Source organism: Haliotis rufescens, unplaced genomic scaffold (genome assembly GCF_023055435.1).
Source record: "Haliotis rufescens isolate VD_foot unplaced genomic scaffold, xgHalRufe1.0.p SCAF_3, whole genome shotgun sequence".
NCBI lineage: Eukaryota > Metazoa > Mollusca > Gastropoda > Lepetellida > Haliotidae > Haliotis > Haliotis rufescens.
The window spans coordinates 822,048-841,502 of record NW_025964001.1 but is presented as its reverse complement, the minus strand read 5'-3'; the positions used below and the strand labels follow the sequence as shown (position 1 = coordinate 841,502).

The 19,455-nt window shown below is 42.0% G+C and overlaps 1 protein-coding gene across 6 annotated transcripts in view; it reads right to left on the bottom strand.

Annotated features, from left to right (window-relative positions):
- The window catches only part of LOC124140720 (centrosomal protein of 170 kDa-like), a 182,767-nt gene that overhangs the window by 139,949 nt on the left and 23,363 nt on the right, over positions 1-19,455 (bottom strand). The window contains exon 1 of one of the 6 annotated variants that reach the window (XM_046508425.2): positions 13,001-13,434. The exons of the other annotated variants lie outside the window; for them this stretch is intronic. Coding sequence (XP_046364381.2) covers positions 13,001-13,066 — 66 coding nt within the window. The 5' untranslated portion in view covers positions 13,067-13,434. Of the gene's footprint in view, positions 1-13,000; positions 13,435-19,455 lie in introns of those variants that run through there. 6 annotated transcript variants of the gene reach the window in all.

Sequence of the window (19,455 nt, the reverse complement as noted above, 5' to 3'; positions counted from 1 at the left end):
AGGGTAGACCTCATCTACTGTAAACACTGGGTAGACCTCATCTACTGTGAACACAGGGTAGGACTCATCTACTGTTAACACAGGGTAGACCTCATCTACTGTGAACACAGGGTATACCTCATCTACTGTGAACACTGGGCAGACCTCATCTACTGTGAACACTGGGCAGACCTCATCTATGTCAACACAGGGTAGACCTCATCTACTGTGAACACAGAGTTGACCTCATCTACTGTGAACACCGGTAGACCCCATCTACTGTGAACACTGGTAGACCTCATCTACTGTGAACACAGGGTAGACCTCATCTACTGTAAACACAGGGTAGACCTCATCTACTGTAAAACACAGGGTAGACCTCATCTACTGTAAACACTGGGTAGACCTCATCTACTGTAAACACTTGTAGACCATATCTACTGTGAACACAGGGTAGGCCTCATCTACTGTGAACACAGGGTAGGCCTCATCTACTGTGAATACAGGGTAGACCTCATCTACTGTGAAAACTGGTAGACCTCATCTACTGTGAACACAGAGTAGGCCTCATCTACTGTAAACAGAGTAGGCCTCATCTACTGTGAACACTGGTAGACCTCATCTACTGTGAACACAGGGTAGACCTCATCTACTGTGAACACTGGTAGACCTCATCTACTGTGAACACAGGGTAGACCTCATCTACTGTGAACACTGGTAGACCTCATCTACTGTGAACACAGGGAAGACCTCATCTACTGTGAACACAGGGTAGGCCTCATCTACTGTAAACACTGGGTAGACCTCATCTACTGTAAACACAAGGAAGACCTCATCTACTGTGAACACAGGGAAGACCTCATCTACTGTGGACAGTGGTAGACCTCATCTATGTCAACACAGGATAGACCTCATCTACTGTGAACACAGGGTAGACCTCATCTACTGTGAACACAGGATAGAACTCATCTACTGTTAACACTGGTAGACCATATCTACTGTGAACACAGGGTAGGCGTCATCTACTGTGAACACTGGGTAGACCTAATCTACTGTAAACACTGGGTAGACCTCATCTACTGTGAACACTGGGCAGACCTCATCTACTGTGAACACTGGGTAGACCTCACCTACTGTGGACACAGGGTAGACCTCATCTACTCTGAACACAGGGTAGACCTCATCTACTGTAAACTCTGGGTAGACCTCATCTACTGTAAACACAGGGTAGACCTCATCTACTGTGAACACAGGATAGAACTCATCTACTGTTAACACTGCTAGACCATATCTACTGTGAACACAGGGTAGGCGTCATCTACTGTGAACACTGGGTAGACCTAATCTACTGTAAACACTGGGTAGACCTCATCTACTGTGAACACTGGGCAGACCTCATCTACTGTGAACACTGGGTAGACCTCACCTACTGTAGACACAGGGTAGACCTCATCTACTCTGAACACAGGGTAGACCTCATCTACTGTAAACTCTGGGTAGACCTCATCTACTGTAAACACAGGGTAGACCTCATCTACTGTAAACACTGGGTAGACCTCATCTACTGTGAACACAGGGTAGACCTCATCTACTGTGAACACAGGATAGAACTCATCTACTGTGAACACAGGGAAGACCTCATCTACTGTGAACACAGGGAAGACCTCATCTACTGTGAACACAGGGAAGACCTCATCTACTGTGAACACAGGGTAGACCTCATCTACTGTGAACAGTGGTAGGCCTCATCTACTGTAAACACGCGGTAGACCTCATCTACAGTGAACAAAGGATATAGTCTATTGTAAACACTGGTTTCACTTAGAATATTAAGTCGAACACAATGCTTCCATCCACAAGAAGCTAATACCGCCATGTTGTAAGCACAGATCAAACCAGTTGACACGTAACAAGGGAACAGGGCAGAGAACTCAGGTAAACAAGTTAATTGCAAAATCATAATTTAGAACCAGGTGCCACGTTAAACACAAGCCCACATGGATGAGGCAGCTGTTTGTCTAATACAAAGACAATACAATTAAGCTAAAATAACCCACAATACAACACTGAGTGCAAATCACTTATATCATTACAGGCCCTATGCAAACAGTTCCCCAGATAAAATGTCAGTCTTCAAACTGTTCAAGTCATAAAGGCACTGAAGTGACCATATTTCATGGCAGTCAAGAGGTACTAATTGACTCATTGCAAATCCACTCCACTTGCTGATAATCACTTCTCATCACAAGTCTGCGATTTCTATGATACAGGGTGCCAGGCGAACGCACTCTGTGATAAGCAAATCCAGCGTATTCACCTCACACCATAGTGTTATTCTATCTCATCCAGTGTAGATCCAGATAAACGCAAACTTAATAATTGTATCTGTAGAACAGACTGAAATACCTGGTGAAGACTGGAGACCACTTTCACTTGGGCATCAAAACAAGATATCAGAACCATGTTAGTGAGGCAGTGATTTCAAGCTTCTAAGTCCCGAGTTGCCCTCATATCTACAATTACTACTACTACTGCAACACCTTAGCGCGTGGTCGTAGTCCCGTGTCAGCAATATGTTTCAGGGGACATTGATAAGGCAATCAGATCAGAAGTGAGTGAGTGAGTTGGGTTTAACGCCGCTTTTAACATTATTCCAGTTATATCACAGCGTGTCAGCTTAATGTGGGAGGAAAGCCCGAAGTGATGCAGGCCTCAGACGTTTACCACTTCGGTGAAACCCACGAGCACGGGTATGGTGCTGACAAACCTAGAAACATAATTGGGGCGAACCGGGATTCGAACCCACAATCATAGGTTTCTGGCGTGCCCAAGGGACGCAACTCTGCACAGCGAATCGCGGCGCCTTAGACGACTGGGCCACCCGTGCCCCCGCAATCAGATCAGAAACTACCTGACCAAGGGTCCATGTTATCAGGATATAATAAATTCTATTAGTGCAAAATCAATGTAAATATGGAGAAGTGAGATGAGGTGAAATGCGGTTTAACGTCTTGTCCAAGATAATTGCACTTATAAAGTGACATGCATGCACATGTGTGGGTGCTTGTACTAGTCCGGACTAATTTTTATAGTGCTAGCCCACTGAGATACCATGCCGCAGTTTAACATGAATACCCCTCAGACACAGTATATTGACTCCGAGCCGACCAGTCCTTGTTTTAGCCCCTTAATACCAAGGTTTAGACAGGGTCACAAGTACCATCTTTTAACATCTTTTAACATCTTTTGGTATGACGTGGCCGGGGATCATACCCACAACCTTCTGTCCTCCAGGTACACACTCTACCACTAGACCACGTAGGCGGCCTATTTAACACCTGTATAATTACAGGAGGACAATGCTCTGCACTCAGATGCCCATATCCAGTCACACTGTTGCACACATAGTAAGTGAATGAGTGAGTGAGTTGGGTTTAATGCTGTGCTGAACAGTATTCCAGTTTTATCGTGGCATATTGGATCAATGTGGGAGGAAAGCCTGAAGGGATGCAGTTCTCAGACATTTTTGGTGAAATACACCAGCATGGGTATGGTGCTGAGAAACCTGGAAACATAATTGGAGCAAACCGGGATTTGAACCCACAATCACAGGTTTCTTGCATGCCCAAGGGACGCAAATCTACACAATGAATTGCAGTGTGTTAGACGACAGGGCCACCAGTGCGACCTATAGGTTGGTACAATGAGTGACACTGAGACACTGTCTCTCTATAGGTTGGTACAATGAGTGACACTGAGACACTGTCTCTCTATAGGTTGGTACAATGAGTGGAACTGAGACATTGTCTCTCTATAGGTTGGTACAATGAGTGACACTGAGACACTGTCTCTCTATAGGTTGGTACAATGAGTGACACTGAGACACTGTCTCTATAGGTTGGTACAATGAGTGACACTGAGACACTGTCTCTCTATAAGTTGGTACAATGTGTTGCACTGAGACACTGTCTCTCTATAAGTAGGTACAATGTGTTGCACTGAGACACTGTCTCTCTATAAGTTGGTACAATGTGTTGCACTGAGACACTGTCTCTCTATAAGTAGGTACAATGAGTGACACTGAGACACTGTCTCTCTATAAGTTGGTACAATGTGTTGCACTGAGACACTGTCTCTCTATAAGTTGGTACAATGAGTGGAACTGAGACATTGTCTCTCTATAGGTTGGTACAATGAGTGGAACTGAGACATTGTCTCTCTATAGGTTGGTACAATGAGTGGAACTGAGACACTGTCTCTCTATAGGTTGGTACAATGTGTTGCACTGAGACACTGTCTCTCTATAAGTTGGTACAATGTGTTGCACTGAGACACTGTCTCTCTATAAGTAGGTACAATGTGTAGCACTGAAACACTGTCTCTCTATAAGTTGGTACAATGTGTTGCACTGAAACACTGTCTCTCTATAAGTTGGTACAATGTGTTGCACTGAGACACTGTCTCTCTATAAGTTGGTACAATGTGTTGCACTGAGACACTGTCTCTCTATAAGTAGGTACAATGTGTTGCACTGAGACACTGTCTCTCTATAAGTTGGTACAATGTGTTGCACTGAGACACTGTCTCTCTATAAGTAGGTACAATGTGTTGCACTGAGACACTGTCTCTCTATAAGTAGGTACAATGTGTTGCACTGAGACACTGTCTCTCTATAAGTTGGTACAATGAGTTGCACTGATACACTGTCTCTCTATAAGTTGGTACAATGTGTTGCACTGAAACAGTCTCTCTATAAGTTGGTACAATGTGTTGCACTGAACACTGTCTCTCTATAAGTTGGTACAAAGTGTTGCACTGAGACACTGTCTCTCTATAAGTTGGTACAATGTGTTGCACTGAGACACTGTCTCTCTATAAGTTGGTACAATGTGTTGCACTGAGACACTGTCTCTCTATAAGTAGGTACAATGTGTTGCACTGAGACACTGTCTCTCTATAAGTTGGTACAATGTGTTGCACTGAGACACTGTCTCTCTATAAGTTGGTACAATGTGTTGCACTGAGACACTGTCTCTCTATAAGTTGGTACAATGAGTTGCACTGAGACACTGTCTCTCTATAAGTTGGTACAATATGTTGCACGGAGACACTGTCTCTCTATAAGTAGGTACAATGTGTTGCACTGAGACACTGTCTCTCTATAAGTTGGTACAATGTGTTGCACTGAGACACTGTCTCTCTATAAGTTGGTACAATGTGTTGCACTGAGACACTGTCTCTCTATAAGTTGGTACAATGAGTTGCACTGAGACACTGTCTCTCTATAAGTTGGTACAATATGTTGCACGGAGACACTGTCTCTCTATTATAAGTTGGTACAATGTGTTGCACTGAGACACTGTCTCTCTATAAGTTGGTACAATGTGTTGCACTGAGACACTGTCTCTCTATAAGTTGGGAATCTTTAACTGTTTGAATGAAATACATCAAACATTTTAACTAGAAGAAAGCCTGCTGGGAATGTCAAGCCCAGACCTCCTTTTTTGGAAAATATGCTTATCAATCTCATATTCTTCAAAGATAGTGTTATTGGCTGTTACAGCACAGGTGGCCCAGTGGTCTAAGCGGTGATGGAAATAACAGCCTGCCCAACTGCCTGAGGCTGGCAACTTTTCTGTCGGGCTGCATGAAAATTTCCTCTACCTGCCCGACTGTCTGGCAGATAATTTTAAGACTACTTACATATTCAGTTATCTCATAACTCCTTGTAGATTCTCAAGTAGTTGTTTGCATTACTTCAAATGACTTCAGATGCGATTTGTCACATATTTTTCATGATTTTTCAATATTCATAATGTCTTAATGCTGGCAGGTAACTTTGAAGATGCGCAGGCAACATTAATGGGTCACCTGCCCGGGTTTTGTCTTGTTGGGTTTTGAAATTATAATCTATTTCAAACACTGCGTCTAAGGTACTTCACTGAGTAGTGTCCCTTGGTTGTGACATGATCCACTAGCTGTGGGTTAAAACCAAAGATTACATTCTAATTATCATCCTTGATTTACCTGGCACATGGTAAAAGTCTACAACCTATGTCACTTTGGGCTTTCTTCCACATAACTGGACACACTGTGATCCAACTCAAATACTCTCAAAAACCGCTTTAAACAACTCACTGCCACTACCCTGAAGGTACCTCAACTCTACTCCCAGAAACAACTTGAGTTGAGAGTGTCCAAGCTGTCAGCAATCCTGTGTACTCAGGTAGACTTCACATGATACTTGCCAGACAACTGACTCTGACATGCTGATCTCAGCAGTGTCCACAATGATATATAAACATGGCAGCTTACCTAATCAGCCATACATTTAATGCAGTTAATATAGATCTGCCGGCTGGCCGTGTTACCTTCCTCACTACACCTTCGTGAACAATTCCATTACCGTCAGAGCTGGTCTCACAAATGAGAGAGAAGGGGTAAGCTCTACCGGCTGGCCTTTGTAAGTTGAGCATTGATGAAACCGATATCGCCACTTATACAAAATCATCTGACAAGTGTCTGTGACTTTGAAGGTATTCGCTGATAAGCAGTTTTCAGCAAGTTTTAGAGTATCTCTTCAGCAGTTATGTTGTACAAGTTTACCATACGGAAGAAGCACACGGTTTGCATTTCATAGAAACCTTGGATTTTTTACATGTGTGGAATAACACATCCATTAAATGATAACTATCACACAATTATTGACTTGGTAAACATTACATTATCCAATCATTTTAACTCAATGAAGAGCAGAAACTTTTAAATCAATATCTCAAGATAATACAGTAGTGGATTCTTACAAAAGTTTGCACATCGGTTTTTCGATTCATACCTCAATGAACCCCCCAAAATACAATACTTATAGTTAAATTCGACAACATAAAATATGTTTTATCTACAATAGTTTAACCAAAAAGAGTTGTAAATATCAAAACAGACAAAAATGACGAGATTGATAAACATTCCAGGTGTAGGAATACACATAACTTGACACGCCTACACAGTCAGTAGCGAATCAACGGAGAGTAGGAACAAAACAATGTTCATTGGACCTGTCAATTAAGGCAAGAGGCGAAAAGAACTGCAACAGTCAGACTGTAACGAACCGGAAGAAATATGTCCGGGAGAAGGCGGCTGTTTCAAATAACATGGTCAGTTACCGCCAAATTCAAACATTGCTTCCTTGATTACAGTAAAACACAGTTGGAAAAATGCTAGTCAGAAATGAAACCCAAAGACATGGAAGTTGAACCGAGGCGAGCGGTTAAAAAACAGGCAAGCAAGCCTGTACGTTTGCTGTTTCATTCATTCTCGGCCCTCGGTTTAAAAGGGTAGTTTGGACAATGAAAGTTGCTAAATGTCCTGTGCATGACGATACACGTGAGCAGAAAGGGAATTCCCTCGACTGTAATATTTGGATTCCCCGACATTCCACAGTAATAAAAATAGTGCACCTCAGTGGGCGTGGCTTAATCTTTTACATTCATTGGGAAATGAATGCAATAACACGTGACCATTTCAGCTTATCAGAATGCAGGAATTTCAATGAACCCAATGAAAATTTAAATCATATGCATATGTACAGCACATATACAGCAGATGGCCAGGACCAAAACATAAGTTTGTTATATCCGTCAGTTCATTATAAACGTTGTTTACTGTATAGGTACATGATTATTCTAAAATTAAGACTAAAAAAGTCAGGCAATACATGTAAAAGTTTTTTAAATTAATTAATTTTTACATTTCATCAGGCAGCTACAGAGGAAACATATGACAAAATAGTGAGTGAGTGAGTTGGGTTTTACGCCGCTTTTAACAGTATTCCAGTTATATCGCAGCGTGTCAGCTTAATGTGGGAGGAAAGCCCGAAGTGATGCAGGTCTCAGACGGTTACCACTTGGGTGAAACCCACGAGCACGGGTATGGTGCTGACAAACCTAGAAACATAATCGGGGCGAACCGGGATTCGAACCCACAATCATAGGTTTCTGGCGTGCCCAAGGGACGCAACTCTGCACAGCGAATCGCGGCGCCTTAGACGACTGGGCCACCCGTGCCCCCTATGACAAAATGACAAAGTACACTGGAGTATATATCCTACAGATTGTTGACCCCTGGACCTACATTCCTATATGAAACCCTACATACCAGTGTGACATTACTGAATGTTACAGACACACAGGGTTTATACACAGACAAGTCTTATCAACAACTAGTCTGATTTTATGAGTTTCAAACTAAAAACCTAACATCATTCATGGCCTCCTTCCCATCATGTCATCTTGCTCTGTCAATGAGTAACGCTGTCATAATTATGCTGCAACATGCGTGAACGTTGGTTTTACATACAACTCTCTGACCTACCATTGTTGCAGCGTAATCATGAACACTGTATTCAAAAAGTTGATTTGACCCATTACTGGGGCCAAAAGGGATATCCTTGTAGTACACCATCTTCCGATCGTATCACTAAAGGTATACAACAATAATATTAAAACAAGGATTATCTTGTTGAAACCTAAAACATCAAATCTTCTCTGTGAGTTACTAAACAGCAGTGTCACTTGTGTATCATACAGCAGGCTAAAGCCGAACCTTGAGATTGCAAACAACTGGTTGATAGTGCATGCACTAAACAACTACACACCAATGAGCTAGATGTGAACCACTCTCTCAGGGTACACACCAATGAGCTAGATGTCCACCACTCTCTCAGGGTACACACCAATGAGCTAGATGTCCACCACTCTCTCAGGGTAAACACCAATGAGCTAGATGTGAACCATTCCCTCAGGGTACACACCAATGAGCTAGATGTCCACCACTCTCTCAGGGTACACACCAATGAGCTAGATGTCCACCACTCTCTCAGGGTACACACCAATGAGCTAGATGTGAACCATTCCCTCAGGGTACACACCAATGAGCTAGATGTCCACCACTCTCTCAGGGTACACACCAATGAGCTAGATGTCCACCACTCTCTCAGGGTACACACCAATGAGCTAGATGTGAACCACTCTCTCAGGGTACACACCAATGAGCTAGATGTCCACCACTCTCTCAGGGTACACACCAATGAGCTAGATGTCCACCACTCTCTCAGGGTACACACCAATGAGCTAGATGTGAACCACTCTCTCGGGGTACACACCAATGACCTAGATGTGAACCACTCTCTCAGGGTAGACACCAATGAGCTAGATGTGAACCATTCCCTCAGGGTACACACCAATGAGCTAGATGTGAACCACTCTCTCAGGGTACACACCAATGAGCTAGATGTGAACCACTCTCTCAGGGTACACACCAATGAGCTAGATGTGAACCATTCCCTTAGGGTACACACCAATCAGCTAGATCTGAACCATTCCCTCAGGGAACACATCAATGAGCTAGATCTGAACCATTCCCTCAGGGTACACACCAATGAGCTAGATCTGAACCACACCCTCAGGGTACACAGCAATCAGCTAGATGTGAACAATTCCCTCAGGGTACACAGCAATCAGCTAAATGTGAACAATTCCCTCAGGGTACACACAAATGAGCTAGATCTGAACCACTCCCTCAGGGTACACACCAATCAGCTAGATCTGAACAATTCCCTCAGGGTACACAGCAATCAGCTAGATGTGAACAATTCCCTCAGGGTACACACCAATCAGCTAGATCTGAACCACTCCCTCAGGGAACACACCAATCAGCTAGATCTGAACCTCTCCCTCAGGGTACACACCCATCAGCCTGGTCTGAAACACTCTCTCAGGGTACACACCCATCAGCTAGATCTGAACCATTCCCTCAGGGAACACACCCATCAGCCTGGTCTGAACCACTCCATCAGGGGACACACCAATCAGCTAGATCTGCACCATTCCCTCAGGGAACACACCCATCAGCCTGGTCTGAACCACTCCATCAGGGTACACACCAATCAGCTAGATCTGAACCTCTCCCTCAGGGTAGACACCCATCAGCCTGGTCTGAACCACTCCATCAGGGTACACACCAATCAGCTAGATCTGAACCATTCCCTCAGGGAACACACCCATCAGCCTGGTCTGAAACACTCTCTCAAGGTACACACCAATCAGCTAGATCTGAACCATTCCCTCAGTGAACACACCCATCAGCCCGGTCTGAACCACTCCCTCAGGGAACACACCAATCAGCTAGATCTGAACCACTCCCTCAGGGAACACACCCATCAGCCTGGTCTGAACCACTCCCTCAGGGTACACACCCATCAGCCAGGTCTGAACCACTCCCTCAGAGAACACACCAATCAGCCTGGTCTGAACCACTCCCTCAGGGAACACACCCATCATCTAGATCTGAACCACTCCCTCAGGTTACACACCAATCAGCCAGGTCTGAACCACTCCCTTAGGAAACACACGCATCAGCCTGGTCTGAACCACTCCCTCAAGGTACACACCCATCAGCTAGTTCTGAACCAGAGGGTCCCCACAGGGACACAAGCATTAGGTACTGGGGACCTATTTTGACACAGAATCCCCACATGGGAAGAGAACAGCAGGGTAGAATATACATAAAAAAGACAATATCTCAACCAGTGCAGGTAAAACTGATTTCAATCATTCATCACCCATAACAAGATAATAGTTCAAAAGATCTTATGAATTACTGACAATAGTTTAGATTTCATCTCATAAGTAGTCTTGAAGGTCATACTGTTGTCCAATCAATGGCTACTCGACCTCCAGGATGTCATCATGCAGAGACGGTGCAGTAAGCAAATAGTAAGTCCAAGAATAGCGTACATGCCTTGAATTTCTGATTTTACAACTACCTTTTCATCAAATGCTTTACAAACATGTTGGCCATTACACTCAAAATACTCCAGTTACTTTTAACCTTTTCCCTTATTTCACACCACTCTCTGGGGCTGATCAACCTCCATCTTGTCTGGTACAAGTATTCATCAGTAGAATAACGGTACAGAATTTACTCTTATCACTGATAAATGGCAACATTGACAACTTTAGCAACAGCATCCACTAAAAATCGTTTAAATTTGAAGGAATTGTGAGTGCATTTCTATAAAGTTTGCATGATCAAATCTAATTCTATCATGAAAGCTATAATTCAAGGTGCAATTTCAGGGTTTTTTCCACTGCACCGAGTGCAGACTGCACTTAATAGACATACTGACTGCACTAGATACCTTACTGGAAAATTACAACAAAAAGACATGATACCAGACAATGTGTCTTCACTTAACATATGGCATCAGAACGCTTATGAATTTCAGTGTTTTCGTGGATTTTAATTTCTTGCAAGTGAAAAGATTTTGATCCAGTCCTAACACATTCATCTTCCACATATTTTGTCATATTATAACCTGCAGTACATCAACACACTTTCTTCATTATATGTTAGCCAATCCCGCCTTATAATCTTCTCTCTTATGTATGTATCTATGGTCAGAAGTATCAAGAAATCTCCACGAGGACATACACTGTCATCACAACAGACCGCCATGTTATTCGGTACCCCTTGGAAACCTGTCTATATTCGTCCTTAGCCGTGTGAGAAAACCAAGAGATTTGATTGCTCATCATTTTCCATTTGTCTTACAGGAATTAATCTGCATGTAAATTAATGAACAAAAAGTGATTTGATTGGCTAATATGTATATAGCAAAGACTGGCAATCTCTCATGTACCTTAACAGCATGTAAACTTAAAAATCGAGTGAAAAGTAAGTAACTATTTCAATTTGTTCAGATCGTGTACACATGGTATAAATTTAAAGTCAGTGATATTTATCAGCCTGTTCATAGAATATTTTACCGACTGCATTCAGTGCAGTCTGCTTATAAACTGAGGTTGCACAAGCCGATTCTAACTGCACCAGCGCAGTCTTGTCAAGGAAATCACACCCTGCAATATAATATTATGTGTATTATCATGTCCATTCAGGTCCGAGATTCTGTCGGTCATGATGACAACTGCGATCCGCTACTTTTCTCATCTTCTCTCCCCGATAAGATAACACAGATTAGCTACCCTCAAGCCCTCCTCCATCCCTCCTATCAAAGCTATTTCATATTCCACATGTGCTTCACTGAATTCCTATATATGTGGAATATTGTTACATGTCAATTGGAATATATGATGATGCAATGTTCACCGAGGCTATAACGTTAATGAATTATTATCACATGTAAACTTTAAGGCTGGGACAGTACACCGACTGTGCAATCTGATAATTATAACGATACCTTGTTCATGATTCGATACGTATCACAATACTTGCATGTGCTTTTATCTGTGGTGTGTAAGCCATCTTTTTCATAGACAGGATGGCCAAATACCTGGCACACTGACGATTTACAGTTGGCAGTGTGAAGTATGGCACAACAAATGAAAATATTTACGTTTTCACTCTTATTTTTCAGTACTAATTAGTGTTTGGTGTAACAGTTACTATGGAAAACATCTAAATTATGTATTGATGTTTTTGACTTCATGTGCCAGTGGGGTTGATACGTGTATTGAGAAGCAAAACATTGCAACCCATCAATGCATTGGTCATTTGTCTCACCACTAGTAAACCTAGAGGCCACATTCCTCCTACATTAATCTCACTTATTACAAACAGTCATACTAAACACAGCAGTGATGAATATACAAGGGTAGCAGCTTTTAAGAGATCACCAATAAAAAAGTTCAAACGCCCCTAATTTGAAAAACTTTGTACATTAATTAAAAGTGAAGTTTGTAAAAGCCTTAATTAGCATGACATCGTTAAAGATCTTGACGTTGTTATTTCTTCTTCATCAGCTAAACTGCAAACCACAATTGTGATGATTCTAAACATGTGCTTGAAATTGTCATGGATTAATATCAATGAGATTGTGATCAAAACATAACCGTGGTAAAAATATAAACAATTAAGACAAATATTTATTGTATTATCTTAATTAGCCTGACCCAAATTCAAACAACATACATTAAATGATGTCATTATGAATAATTAGACATACCTTTATTTTAAAGCAGACTGGAAGATTGGCAGGAAGGTAGAACATGAAATGTACCTTCATGAGCATTATCCTCAGGTGAGCCTAACGAGCAGGTGAGTGAAACACCACCTGTGTCAGTCAGACAGTCAACTCCCAGCACACTGGCAATCAGTCCACAGACAATCTCCCATACTCCAAGCCATGTCTGTCGCCAGCTGATTGTGTCTACATATCAGTGGGTCGTGGGAGGGACTCCACTGCCCTCACCTGCAATGGTCTGCTGGCTCAAGACGAACACACTCCACTAGCCAAGCACATGTCGGACACAAGGACACTCACACCACTAACTGACATTCACTTCTAACAACTTCAATGGCATGTTTTTTCTGAGTTCACTTTGCACAAGACGGGAGTGTGCCTCAGTCTGTCCGGGCAGCGAGAGAGCCAGGGTTGAGGGCAGACAGCAGGGTGACCTCCTCGCAAATGACTGAAAGATTCTGTACATATCTGAGCATGTCTTAATAGAAGGTAGACTGAAGCTCAAAGAAATGTCACCAGTCTGCACTTCTCTGGGTTTCAACTAAAAACCACAATGTGTCGCCATTTAAACGGAAAAATTGTAGAGAGTGAAAGAAAGCCTTCCCATATTGCAAGACACTGTGATGACAATGAAAGCAATCATTTTGATGAATGCAATTTATCAACATACTTGAATTCTATGACATCAATACCTGACGAGGTACAACTACAGCTGGTGGAGCTAGCTGAAATAACTGCCCGTAATCATCGAGAGATAAGTACATGAGCTAACTTCACACCCTAGCAAGCAGCTACTGTTTGAAAAGGCACATTAAATAGCGCTGTATACAACAAGGTTATAATAATAATGAACAATCGTGCCTCTAACAGTAAGAGGACATGTCTTAGGTGCAGCATATCATAGTGTATATCATTAGTAATGTCATAGAGTATATAAGGTGATTATCATAGAGTTTATCAGATGATTATCACAGTATATCACATTCTCATGTCACAGAGAATATATCACATGATAATGTCATAGAGTATATCACATCGTATAGTCACAGATTTTCAAAAGATAGATTACACTTTTGATTTGGTTCATATTTGAAAAGCAAAGTTAAAACAAATAATGACATAGCAGTTATAAATAAACACTGTTTCCTGTTTGTTGTTACAATGTATACTTTGCCTTGAGTGTAGACTTGTGAATGGCACTCATGGTTCACTCGGTACACATGAAGGTCGCTCTGACCTCACAGTGGGTGTGTACCATCCCAACACCAACAGTATCAAACAGAATACCAATACCAATAGTATAGTACTTGACAACACATAATATCAGAACGATGCAAATATTTACCTTCATAATACCCAAAATAAATATCTGTTCACCTAAATAATACTGTATTATATAAGTATCTACCTACATAATGTCAGCACTACATCACTGTTTTCATTGATAACAGCATAAGTAAAAGTCTAACCTTCCCAACAGAAATTGACAATTAACGTACACCAGATTATGACTTTTCCAAATTATAAAGTGACTAGATATTCAAGAATGTTTGTTAATCACTATGTTTACAAATCACAGCGAAAAAACAAAAACTGTATCATATTACAGATAGCCACAGTTTTACTTCAGGACATGTCATCATATTGAAAATTTCAACAATTTTAAATGTCTGTCGCAAACATCCCAGAGAGCAACAGGAAACCCCTGTGACATCCACAATGTCACACCAACACATCTACAATGTCACACCAACACATCTACCACATCACACCAACACATCTACCACATCACACCAACACATCTACAATGTCACACCAACACATCTACAATGTCACACCAACACATCTACCATATCACACCAACACATCTACCACATCACACCAACACATCTACCATATCACACCAACACATCTACAATGTCATACCAACACATCTACCACATCACACCAACACATCTACAATGTCACACCAACACATCTACAATGTCACACCAACACATCTACCACATCACACCAACACATCTACAATGTCACACCAACACATCTACAATGTCACACCAACACATCTACAATGTCACACCAACACATCTACCATATCACACCAACACATCTACAATGTCATACCAACACATCTACCACATCACACCAACACATCTACAATGTCACACCAACACATCTACAATGTCACACCAACACATCTACAATGTCACACCAACACATCTACCATATCACACCAACACATCTACAATGTCACACCAACACATCTACCATATCACACCAACACATCTACCATGTCACACCAACACATCTACCATGTCACACCAACACATCTACCACATCACACCAACACATATACAATGTAACACCAACACATCTACAATGTCACACCAACACATCTACAATGTCACACCAACACATCTACCATATCACACCAACACATCTACAATGTCACACCAACACATCTACCATGTCACACCAACACATCTACCATATCACACCAACACATATACCACATCACACCAACACATCTACAATGTCACACCAACACATCTACAATGTCACACCAACACATCTACCATATCACACCAACACATCTACAATGTCACACCAACACATCTACAATGTCACACCAACACATCTACAATGTCACACCAACACATCTACAATGTCACACCAACACATCTACAATGTCACACCAACACATCTACCACATCACACCAACACATCTACCATGTCACACCAACACATCTACCACATCACACCAACACATCTACCACATCACACCAACACATATACAATGTCACACCAACACATCTACAATGTCACACCAACACATCTACAATGTCACACCAACACATCTACAATGTCACACCAACACATCTACCATATCACACCAACACATCTACAATGTCACACCAACACATCTACCATGTCACACCAACACATCTACAATGTCACACCAACACATCTACAATGTCACACCAACACATCTACAATGTCACACCAACACATCTACAATGTCACACCAACACATCTACCATATCACACCAACACATCTACAATGTCACACCAACACATCTACCATGTCACACCAACACATCTACAATGTCACACCAACACATATACCACATCACACCAACACATCTACAATGTCACACCAACACATCTACCACATCACACCAACACATATACAATGTCACACCAACACATCTACAATGTCACACCAACACATATACCACATCACACCAACACATCTACAATGTCACACCAACACATCTACAATGTCACACCAACACATCTACAATGTCACACCAACACATCTACCACATCACACCAACACATCTACAATGTCACACCAACACATCTACCATATCACACCAACACATCTACAATGTCACACCAACACATCTACCATGTCACACCAACACATCTACCATATCACACCAACACATATACCACATCACACCAACACATCTACAATGTCACACCAACACATCTACAATGTCACACCAACACATCTACCATATCACACCAACACATCTACAATGTTACACCAACACATCTACCATGTCACACCAACACATCTACAATGTCACACCAACACATCTACCATATCACACCAACACATCTACCACATCACACCAACACATCTACCATATCACACCAACACATCTACAATGTCACACCAACACATATACCACATCACACCAACACATCTACAATGTCACACCAACACATCTACCACATCACACCAACACATATACAATGTCACACCAACACATCTACAATGTCACACCAACACATATACCACATCACACCAACACATCTACAATGTCACACCAACACATCTACAATGTCACACCAACACATCTACAATGTCACACCAACACATCTACCACATCACACCAACACATCTACAATGTCACACCAACACATCTACCATATCACACCAACACATCTACAATGTCACACCAACACATCTACCATGTCACACCAACACATCTACCATATCACACCAACACATATACCACATCACACCAACACATCTACAATGTCACACCAACACATCTACAATGTCACACCAACACATCTACCATATCACACCAACACATCTACAATGTTACACCAACACATCTACCATGTCACACCAACACATCTACAATGTCACACCAACACATCTACAATGTCACACCAACACATCTACAATGTCACACCAACACATCTACCACATCACACCAACACATCTACCATGTCACACCAACACATCTACCATGTCACACCAACACATCTACCATGTCACACCAACACATCTACCATGTCACACCAACACATCTACAATGTCACACCAACACATCTACCACATCACACCAACACATCTACCATGTCACACCAACACATCTACCATGTCACACCAACACATCTACCACATCACACCAACACATCTACCATGTCACACCAACACATCTACCACGTCACACCAACACATCTGCCATGTCACACCAACACATATACCACATCACACCAACACATCTACGATGTCACACCAACACATCTACCATGTCACACCAACACATCTACCATGTCACACCAACACATCTACCACATCACACCTACCATGTCACACCAACACATCTACCATATCACACCAACACATATACCACATCACACCAACACATCTACCATGTCACACTAACACATCTACCACATCACACCTACCATGTCACACCAACACATCTACCATATCACACCAACACATCTACAATGTCACACCAACACATCTACAATGTCACACCAACACATCTACAATGTCACACCAACACACCTACCATATCACACCAACACATCTACAATGTCACACCAACACACCTACCATGCCACACCAACACATCTACAATGTCACACCAACACATCTACAATGTCACACCAACACATCTACAATGTCACACCAACACATCTACCATGTCACACCAACACATCTACAATGTCACACCAACACATCTACCATATCACACCAACACATCTACAATGCCACACCAACACATCTACCATATCACACCAACACATCTACAATGTCACACCAACACATCTACAATGTCACACCAACACATCTACCACATCACACCAACACATCTACCATGTCACACCAACACATCTACCATATCACACCAACACATCTACAATGTCACACCAACACATCTACAATGTCACACCAACACATATACCACATCACACCAACACATCTACCATGTCACACCAACACATCTACCATATCACACCAACACATCTACCATATCACACCAACACATCTACAATGTCACACAAACACATCTACCATATCACACCAACACATCTACAATGTCACACCAACACATCTACCATGTCAAACCAACACATCTACCACATCACACCAACACATCTACAATGTCACACCAACACATCTACAATGTCACACCAACACATCTACAATGTCAAACCAACACATCTACCATGTCAAACCAACACATCTACCATATCACACCAACACATCTACCATATCACACCAACACATCTACCATGTCACACCAACACATCTACCATATCACACCAACACATCTACCATGTCACACCAACACATCTACCATGTCAAACCAACACATCTACCACATCACACCAACACATCTACAATGTCACACCAACACATCTACAATGTCACACCAACACATCTACAATGTCAAACCAACACATCTACCATGTCAAACCAACACATCTACCACATCACACCAACACATCTACAATGTCACACCAACACATCTACAATGTCACACCAACACATCTACAATGTCAAACCAACACATCTACCATGTCAAACCAACACATCTACCACATCACACCAACACATCTACAATGTCACACCAACACATCTACCATATCACACCAACACATCTACCATATCAAACCAACACATCTACCATATCACACCAACACATATACCACATCACACCAACACATCCACCATGTCACACCAACACATCTGCCATGTCATACATCTACCATACCACACTAACATCTACCACATCACACTAACACATCTGCCGTGTCACACATCTACCATACCACACTAACACATCTACCCTGTCACACTAACATCTACCATGTCACACTAACACATCTACCACATTGCACATGTACCAGGTCACACTGACAGTGTGAGTCAGTCAGCAGGGACAACACAGTGGATGATGGCTCCAGGGTGCAAGGTACTGCCAGTCAGAGAAAGGCTGCAGTCACCACAACATCTGTTTAGCAACACCATTCATGATACAGGCTGTTAAACCCTATATACAACTTCTAAAGCGTATTGACTATACTCTTATCCATACACTGACTGTCCAGCTCTTTAACTTTATGGGTATCTTATACACAATAGTTCCAAGTACCACTTCATATATATCCTAAAG